At 37.8% G+C, this 10,025-nt stretch overlaps 1 protein-coding gene across 4 annotated transcripts; it reads right to left on the reverse strand.

Moving 5' to 3' along the window:
• Positions 1 to 501: 501 nt before the first annotated feature.
• On the reverse strand, positions 502 to 9,107 carry LOC129729021 (uncharacterized). 4 transcript variants are annotated; one of them, XM_055687517.1, is made up of 6 exons: positions 9,015 to 9,107; positions 5,653 to 5,731; positions 5,465 to 5,595; positions 4,882 to 5,368; positions 4,488 to 4,826; positions 502 to 3,697 (listed from the first exon to the last, which is right to left on the reverse strand). In XM_055687517.1, the coding sequence occupies exons 1-4, from the start codon at positions 9,090 to 9,092 to the stop codon at positions 4,889 to 4,891; spliced, it is 768 nt and encodes a 255-aa protein (XP_055543492.1). In that variant the 5' UTR covers positions 9,093 to 9,107; the 3' UTR covers positions 502 to 3,697; positions 4,488 to 4,826; positions 4,882 to 4,888. The 4 variants fall into 4 exon arrangements, with proteins under 4 accessions (XP_055543492.1, XP_055543480.1, XP_055543474.1 ...); XM_055687505.1 differs by having other exon boundaries at positions 9,015 to 9,080; XM_055687499.1 differs by lacking the exon at positions 9,015 to 9,107 and having other exon boundaries at positions 5,653 to 5,738.
• Between the last annotated feature and the right edge of the window lie 918 nt (positions 9,108 to 10,025).

Raw genomic sequence — 10,025 nt, forward strand, 5'->3', positions numbered from 1 at the left:
TATAGAGAGAGGCGACACTGGCAAAATTGGAACAAAAATTATCAGTCAAAGTCATTCTAACTGAGAAAACAACCTATTAAATTCGTGCGGAGAAAAGAGAAGGGATATTCAGTGTTACCAGTGTTACCAGTGTTACCAGCGTTCCTTTGGATGACACGGCGCCACTCTAGTTATATACACGCTCGTAAATAATAACTCATGTTCTAGATTACTTTGAAGTGCCCCTCATGTGTACTACTCATACTGCACTGAAACTATAAATCATGTGTAATTCATCTGAAAAGGCATATAGTTATTTTCCATATAGTTTTTCACATGAACCTTATTTGGAAATCACATAACGTTTCACAAATTAAATTGGATTAGATTCATTGGAATATTCACATGATTGTTATGTGAGAGTTTGATGAAAGTCATTATCGTAGAGACATAACTATTATGTGATTTTTAACAGTTGTTTTAAAATGGCTTATTTTTTTGTAATCAAATCAAACAGTCCAGTAACAAGTAACAATGTGTGATTTTATTTATTGTATGCTATATACATAAAATTAAAAATATTTCATTAATCATTAAAACTAGGTTTTAAACGAAAGTAAAATAGCTCTTCAATTCTGTGTAACATTATTGGTGGATTCTTAATTTCTTCAATATCTATGATTTTATAAGTTGGGATTGATTCTATTGCCTTGAAGCCCATATAATGCTCGTCGAAGTGACCTTCTTTCCAGTATTGAGTTATTAAAAAGTAACCACAATTCTGGTGAACGATTTCCACTACTTGATACAAGCTTAAACCATTTTTACCACCTAACGCAATGAAACTTCCAGATTTATAAACAGTACCTTTATAGTTAATCTTTTTAGACATCATGACATCAAAACCATTGTTTAAGATAGTTAACTGAGCAATATCTTTGAAGTAATAGCGCAAACGATTATCAGTAAATTCAAAATTGTTATTCAACTCAACCTTTAAAAAATTCTCGTTAAGTAAATCGTAAGCAAACTTCATAGATGCTTTAACGTATAAAGTGTAAGAAATGCTCTTGCGTGACGACATGATGTGAGCGTATTGTTTGAAATTCTTATGATTTGCCTCGTTTCGAAAACACATCATCTGCTCTACAGGGCCTGAAGTTCGAATTACAGAAGGGTAGTGAACGACAAAATGTTGCTTCGGTTTTAAATCCTTATTAAATAATTTTTTGTACAGCTCGTGACGCATGGTGATAGCTTCCTGAAGCTTATCGATTTCTGTTTCCGTGAATGATCGTTTTAGACACATTTCAACTAGTTTTACTAACGCCACACAATAGGTCCAAACCTTATCTCCTCTTGGAATAAATCGACCCGCAATTAAAGGAAAGTAATGAATCAAGAAACGCATTTCACTAGATGTCAATTTTAACAATACAGTTTTCCTCTTGTCTTTGCTGCTGAAATGACTTGAAATGTCAGGCATTCTTTGCAATTCGCTATCCAAGCAGTTTTTACTAATTTTTTTTCTCTGGTCATTGAAATCTTGTATGGTAAAATATTGTTTTTCATATATGTAAAAATTTAATATTTCTACCAATCCGTATTTGCAAATCCCGTTACTGAAAAGATCGTGCATTGCGTCGACACTTTTATTCTCAGTAACGTGAAAAGACGGTAGCTGATTAAAACTAGATTTTTCAGTGATGCCTGTTTCGCTCTGTTTGTTTTCTTCAACATCCTCGTCGTAGTCTAGCCTTCTGCGTAAACAGTCTGCATGCTCCTTGAAATCTGATTTTAACAACTCTTTTGATCTACGGCAAAAGCGACAGTAAAATGTAGCATTAAATCCACTAGAAAACTACAATTAAGTGTGTATACCCAAATTATCGCCCTGAAGTAAACCCAAAACGATTCTTACATTTTCTAACTTTCCATCAATATTTAATTGTATTCCTTTTTCTTCGAATGATTTAAAGTCATTTAATAAAACAGTGATAAGTTTGTTAATACAGTTATGTTTCATGTCAGTATTTTTAACCATACCGGCTACGAATATGTTGCAAAGCTTTGAGCTGAACTCAGATGGAATTGTGGGAAAATTATAATAAATGCCACAAACAGAATGTCTGTTAGAGTGGGAACTTTGAGAGTCATTAATCTCAAACTCTTCTGCATAAAGCCAAAGAGGAATGACTGAATCTCCCTGATATTTTTGACGTACTTATTTCCATTTAGAGCCATTTACAAAATTGCAAATTTTTCCGGAGCTTTCTAGTTTTTCTGCGTTTTCTAACATTATACTGAATGTTTTATTAGATTGTAAAAATGATTTAATTTGAAATTTAAGGGGCATTTTAATCATGTAACTTTTATTTATTACAGTATCTGTATCACATTCCATATCTATCTCTTTCGATTCCAGCTCTTCTTTGTTATTTATGATTGTGATAGATGGTAACTCAAAGCGGTTTGTATTTTTCAAATGATTAAAAAGCTTAAAATCAGAACTTACGGGACTAAAAAATTTTTCAGTTTTTAAATATAATTTTCATAATAAAAATTTGCTTCTGCATCAGGTGGTATCATTTGAAGCTCGTGTAATTGATTTGCCGTCTCTTCGAACATTAACTTTATTTTTCTCTGGATATCGTATACGTCTTTTCTACTCATGTTAGCTTTCGCGTGTAAACTTAAAGTTAATGCTGGTGCTGATTTGTCGATTCCATTTAGTCTGTCTGTCGATTCGACTACTGGATTACTTATGTCTACTTCGCTTATTTTCTGTCTTTTAAAATCATTACTCTCATTAGCAACTGATACTAACGGACGATCGACGTGCAATGGTATTTGATTGCATTCTTGACTGATTTGTTCCTCGTGGCGAAATATGTGTTTTTTGAACGGATATTGTTTGGAAAAAGTTTGTCTGCATGAAGGCACGGTGCATCTGTAGTGATGATTTACGGGGACTCTATGGAAATCTCTCAAATGTGTAATATATTCAGCGGCTTTGAAAGATATGTTACAGTATTCGAACATACATCTAAACATTCTCGGTAGAGGTGCTTTCCACTAGAGCAATAAAATTATTGAGCCTGTTAACACTGGCGTAGGTCTCAGGATGTTCAATGTTGTAAGCGAAGGAACTTATAAAATGCCAAACGATTTTTGATATCTTCGAGTACTTTAAACCAAATGTGTGTGTGGTTTTGATCAGCACGTCGATGGCCCTTGTAGCCGTTGGTAACTCGAAGCAGAAATCCGGATGATGCACATAAAATCTTCCGGTTAGTGTGTCCAATCCTGTTCCGACAGCAACTAGCTTGGGCGAAATCGGAAGCTTTTTATCCGCATATAATTTATAGGTGGATTTTAACTTCGTAGTAATTTGGTCACTAGAATCTACAAATATTATCGAATCCTCCTGAGCCTCGTAAATCGTTGGCTTAAACTTTGTAGAAACAATGTTTGGTGGGAGAACTTAGGAGAGCTTGGTATCTAAAACGAAAAAATAAGCAACATTTAAAACAAAACATAAAATGTAACATTCATCACCTTGGTTAATGTCGCAGTTGGTTAAATATTTCAATAATCCTACAGCTGACGGATCGGCGGCTTATTTTGCGATGAATGAAGAACTAGCGGCTGTTGCAGATTCCAACTTCTGCACTCCATTGGATGCACCGATGTTTAGAAATTTGTAGTCAATATCAATCTAATAAAAAAAAAGATAAACATAAAAGTAACAAATTTAGGGTAAGGGGGGCAAGATGGGTCACGTAAGCAAAATTTTCAATATCGCGTAACTGAAGATAGTTTCGGTCTACCTTTCAGATGAATATTTTGAAGTTATGTATATTTTATTAAATTATGCTATAAAATAATAAAAATCAAGTGTTGGTTCGCTTTTACAGAATTTTCAAAAAAGGTTGTTTTTTTTGCCCTGTTATACCGCCAAAGGGGTTAAATTTTTCTCGACGATTGCTTTCTGCTGCATTTTGTAGAACTTCTCTATTGTCGGCTTATTAAAACAATGAAAGTTTTTTCCGTAGTGACAACACCTTTTACGTCGAATCTAGCCTTAAAACAGAAACGTTAACATTGAAAAATCAGCTGTCGATGCAAACTATACTGTCTCGTCTTTGGTGACCCATGCTGCCCCAATCATTAATATAGTTCACGATTGTGATATTCATGATTATTTTACATTTATTTATGCTAAAAAGCATATTATTAAGTACATCATGAGCAAAACTGCTGCTGCAATTAAGGTTTACTTCAAATTATATAGCGTACGACGAGAGAACACGTTTTTTCAAAAGTGTGAATCGCTTAAGAAACTTAGCGAAAAAAATATTTTATTTATTAAAAACAAGCAATATGCAAATATGAACTATGAACACGTGATACATAGTCGAAAACACGTTACACATCCTGAAAAATTAGTGTCATCACCAAAAAAGTTATTAAGCCCCACCTTACTCTACTGTCCGAATTATACTTACGAGCTGGTATCCATGGTAAAGCTTGTAATGAGGGTAAGATGAAAAAAGTATGGGTATTAAACTGCCACTTCCAAGATATTGCTGTCTAACACTAAAGCTTAATGGCCACTTTTCCAGCACAACAGACCATGGTTCCTGGTTTAATATCAACCAATCTGCCGCTTCAATGGAAGCCGGATTAAAGGATGGATCAACTGGACCGCGCACGTTTAGTTGTTTCAGATGTTACTTTTCTTTTTTTTCACTTTTTCTTTTCTTTTGTTTAAGGTTCGAAATTTTGTTGGGAATCCTACCGCCGTTATTCCGTCGTTCACCTCCTCTGCAGATGAAATAGTTTTCCTATAAAGTTTACCAATTGAATTTACAGAATGTATTAAAATAACGCTGACATAACCTTCCGCTCAGACTTGAAGAGACTCGTAACAGCTAACGAATAGTTTTCTAGATCCTCCGTGCGTAATTTTTTTCATTTCCAGGTGAAATCTCGCAATCGTTCCCGCAAGTTGAAGTTGCTTTTCGTCAGAGAGCTCTCCTATTTGTGCTTGCTCTATAATAGCTTTACCTTCTTCCGTAGCTTCTAGAGGTGATTGCAGGAAGCTCGGCGTAGGAATGGTTTCGCGTTGCTTTATTTGTGATCCGCTGGCACCATCGACAACATCCGGTTGGATTTCTGTTGGGTGTTTGTCTTCGCTGCTTTGCTTAATGTTTCCGCCGTCAAAATCTTCGTCGCTTGCTGAGCTGTCGGTATCCGCGTCTGATGGCAATCGGTCTTTATCTGTTTCGATTTGGCCACTAATTTGACTTGCTTGGCCACTGTTAACTGCAACAGGTATTTCCGGAGCCGTCAGATCACTTAAAAACACTTTCGATATTGTTAATTTCTGTGGAGAATAATAAAGATGATTGTATATAAAGTAGCAGTAAGTTTTCGTATTGGGATTAGAATCAGTAAATATTATAAGAAACGAAAAGCTTACATTCCGTGTTCTCCACGCCTGCACGAAGTCGTAAAAAGCTTCGCAGCTCCAAGCAACATTAGTCTGGTTAAGATTTTTTCTAAAATCGTCCGCCGTATACATAAGCAGCTCGTAGAAGTGAATTCCGCAGCCTAGAATTAGAAAAGATTAGTATTTTCAGCACTCCAACATTTGTTATTAATAATTACGGCTCGAAATTTCGAGAGATTCTTCCGAAAAACCTAGATCAGAAAGCAATTCTTCTTTTGTTGACGCCATCTTGAAGCACTGTGACAGGGAAGACAGCAATGAAATTTTCACATCTGCAAATCAAATACCTTTCAATTGTCAAAACGCGTATCGTTGAATCACATACAGTTTATCGTTTTGACAGATGAGTGTTATCGTAAGGACGCAATAACATGTATGTATTTTCCACATGATATTTATCGTTTACATATGAAAGGAATGTGATTTGCGTTAGTGAAAAATTATATGCTGTATTTGATGAATAGTATGTGCTTTCTCTGTTCAGTGTGCTATTCTTTGTACTAAATACATAAACTCTCTTTTACTTGATTTCTGGCGCCATTATAGTTTGAGATCTCACACGGTACAGATCGTTGAATAAACATAATTAATAAATATAAAAGTAGTTTCATATTTTATATCGCGGAATAGAACATGGTGTCAGAAGCTGACGTGTGATTCTGAAAGTTGCCGGCGTCATCGTTGAAATCGCGGAGAGTTATAAGTAAAACTCCAGAGCGAAAATGTTGGATCGGGCGTCGCTGTGATAGCCATTTTGAAAATCGGTTTTATTGCTCGGAGGTCTTCATCGAAATGGACCCGAACCAGTTCAGAGAATTTATGGAGCACCAAGCCCAGATGCTTCGCGATCTAATGCAATCAATGCACACATCGAGAAGGAACGACGTAGGTCAACAGCCGCAACAACCATGCGCATCTGGAGTACCTGTTCCACTACCTTCACCGTTAGCGCTTGAGGGAGACATGGCCGAGAATTTCGACTTCTTCGAAAAAAGTTAGAAGGAGTATGCTAGCGCCATTGGCATGCAGCAGTGGCCAGCCACGGACAATTCAAAGAAAGTAAGTTTCCTTTTGTCCATAACCGGTGAATCCGCTCGAAAAAAGTGAATCCGGAAGAGACCTTGAAAGCTATCAAAGCAATTGTCGTACCAAAACGAAATGTGAATGTGGATCGTCTAGATTTTTTCAGTGCAGTGCAAATGCAAGGAGAATCCACAGATGATTTTTGCTCTAGGTTGCAGATGCTAGCCAGGTTAGCCAAGTTAGGTAACCTGACTACGGAACTGACAACATTCAAGTTGGTAACATCTAACAAGTGGCCACACCTTCGTTCGAAGCTTATAACCATGTCTGACATTACCTTTGAGAGAGTAGTCGACTTGTGTAGGGCTGAAGAAATTGCCTCGGCAGGAGCAGTAGAACTCGGTGTATCGGTTAAACAATCGGAAGTAAACAAAATTCGAAAAGAAAAAGGGGAGTCAAAAACTTCTACACCCAGATGCAGAGATGCCAGATGTTTTTGAAAAATGTCTGCAACTGCTCGAAAAACCGGAAAAATGTGCTCGAAATCTGAAAAAAATCTACCCGTGATCCGAAAAATTTCGCTCACGCGGGCAAAAATCTGTAAAAATCTGCACACATTTTGAGAAAATCTGCGCAAATATGAGGAGACTCTGACAAAAATCTGCAGAAATCGTGGAAAAACTGCAAATATCTGCAAATCTCTGAAAATCTGCACACGGACTACAAAAATCTGCGTTTGGCAGACAAACCTGCACATTTGGTATCCCTGCCCAGATGTAAGTTTTGCGGTGACAGACATGAGTTGCGCTGCCATCGTTGCCATGGCAAGAATCACTTTGGAAAAGTATGTAAAGCAAGTGGAAAACCCAAGAGTCGAAAGTTCAAAAAGGTGAAACAAGTGTGAGAAGGAAGTGATACAGAAGGATCGGAATCTGACTGCGATAGTGATGCATCGTCGCAACCGAGTGAAGTAGAATACGAAATCGGAAAAGTATATGACAATTCCAGCACTGCCCATAATTCAAAAATTGGCTAATATGCCATTTTTACCAAAATCGAGAAAACAGTTTCTCGTGATGGTACACACCCTAAACAAGGTCCCTATGGAAGCCGATATTTAAAAAAATGCATTTGGGAAGGCAGCAAACGTGAAACAATTTTGGCTAATATCCAAAATAATTGAGAAGTTGGCTAATATCTTGTGAACCTGTGGCATGTTCACGAACCAGTGTATTATTACTGTACTGTGTTTCGTCTTACTTTCGAAAGTGTGTTGTAGCTTGGCGACAGGTAAGCGATCGTAAGGCCCTTGCATCAAATTTGACTTGTTCACGAAGAATATTTGATGCTACAAGATTTTTTTTGTTGTGCTGCGAAACCCAATGATCAAAACGTGTGACTGTTTCCTTCTGTCATAAATCTTTATATTTCAAAAATGATGTTTAGCTTTATGATTAGGAGTAATATTAATAAAGAGAAGATTCAGATTTATTTTGGATTTGATGAGAAAAAAAACAGGAAAGTGGATTGTGAGATTACCATGAATAATAATATGCTCGTTATATTGTTATATTGCTGCACGTAACAATTATCTCGTCGTCCTTTTCATCCTCATTTGTGTTTCCGTGTTGTTTTATCAAATTTAAAACCATTTTTATCACCAACGAGTACGATATAATTCACATCGTATGGATATTAGCCAAATTGCACACCGTTTTGTCAACTGACCTTTCGTTTATAATTGAAAAAACGGCTACTGTGTTAAAAATACGTGGCGGATGGAATTATTCTACAGATTTCTCTGTTTCAACTCAACGGCAAGGTTTAAGCATGTATGAAGGATTATATACTCAATAAAAAAGTTGTCATGAACAGTCAAAATATGTTGTGCCGACAAAAAACGATTTGATGCTTATGGCATATTAGCCAATTTTTGAATTATGGGCAGAGCAGTGGAGGCAGTGTCTTAGCAGAGTTGGAACTAAAATTTGCCAAGCAATGGAACGCAGTACTATGTGAGCTAGATACCGGAGCCAATACAAGTCTCATTGGCTTTGATTATCTCGTTAAGCTGTCCAGAAATCCTCGTCCCTTACTACAACCAACCAACTTCCGTCTTCAAAGTTTTGGTGGCAACCCTATCCACGTGCTGGGTCAGGTGAAAGTCCCATGTCGCCGGCTAGACCGAAAAAACCGTTTGGTGTTACAGGTCGTGGTAGGTGATCATCGAGCCCTGATTCCAGAGAATATTGATACATATTTCGATACCAGAGATTGATCGAAACGACACGAGCAAAACATGAAAACCCTTAAATACTTTTAACTGTGAGTAAGGAAAGTGATTCGCCAAACTAAGAAGAAAACAACTCCAAGATGACAAATGGATTCCCATGAGAAAAAAAAGCTGTTGGGCTGCGTATGACTCAGGCATCTCGAAACAAAACATAAGACCCTTTTATGGAAGCAGCGTGACACACCGTCAGTAAAACAAACTTACGCCCTGCTGAACGCATTCCAAGCCCCACCGCCGCGCTAAAGCGAACCAAACAAAGGTGGAACAACAAGTGGCAGCCATTGTTTATCCTAGAGCTTTGTAGATTTTCCTTTCACATATCATCTACACAACCAGCGCTCTTTTTTTTCGCTTCCGCGTAGTCACTCCGACTATCGCTAAACAAACACTAACAGCACTTTCATTGCCCTTCCCGGTGAAATGAGGCGCGACCGTTATGCTTTGCAAAAATCAACAGAAACACTATCTCCTTATCAGTCTCTAACTAGGAAGCTTGCACACCCGTGTTTCTAATTTGAGTGTCCGTTCACATGGTTCTGCCCGTGTGGTCGTAATTCCGCTTTATTGAGGAACGAGGTGTGAAATACAGCACCACAATTCTCTAATGACAGGCAGGGGCCCTTATGAATCATTTCAACCGAAACGCGAATTGTGCCCCACAGACACCGAACACCACTCGGGAAACTGAATCCGTTTTCGCTTCCCTGCCGGGTGTGGAGCGGGAAAACGGAAAACAGCTCATGATAAAATAATACAGAACTGTCAGTAGCATGACGTTCAACAGTTTGGTCTCCCTTTTCCTACTTGAAACTTTTCCTTCTCGCGTCATGCTGCAGACCGAGCCAAATTGGGCTGCACTGCAACGCGTGTTAGGTACATACTAGCAACAATCTGCTGTCTAGAAGAGCGTAGGTACTTGCTGTTACTACCGGTTGAATGTATTGAAAAAAGAAGAAAAAATGGCACATCCGGTAACAACGGACGGGGGCACCTCGGTGGTGAGTAGCGGGAAAATTGATGGTCAATAAACGCTTCACTCTGGATTGGGTTTCACTACGTTCGTTCGTTGGTGGTTCGTTCACTTCTGCTTCCAACACGTAAGCCAGTCCGGACCCGATCAGAGAGGCTTGTATCTGTGCGATGATGGCGGTAATAAACATAAGATGAACCATTGAAAATGTAGCTTTTATGAAAGGATATTTCGTTTCGTTGTTG

Source organism: Wyeomyia smithii, chromosome 1 (genome assembly GCF_029784165.1).
Source record: "Wyeomyia smithii strain HCP4-BCI-WySm-NY-G18 chromosome 1, ASM2978416v1, whole genome shotgun sequence".
Classification (NCBI taxonomy): Eukaryota; Metazoa; Arthropoda; class Insecta; order Diptera; family Culicidae; genus Wyeomyia; species Wyeomyia smithii.

What these genes read in the sequence shown, in the direction of transcription:
- LOC129729021 (XM_055687505.1), bottom strand. Translation starts at nt 1,618, where the DNA reads ATGCACGATCTTTTCAGTAACGGGATTTGCAAATACGGATTGGTAGAA.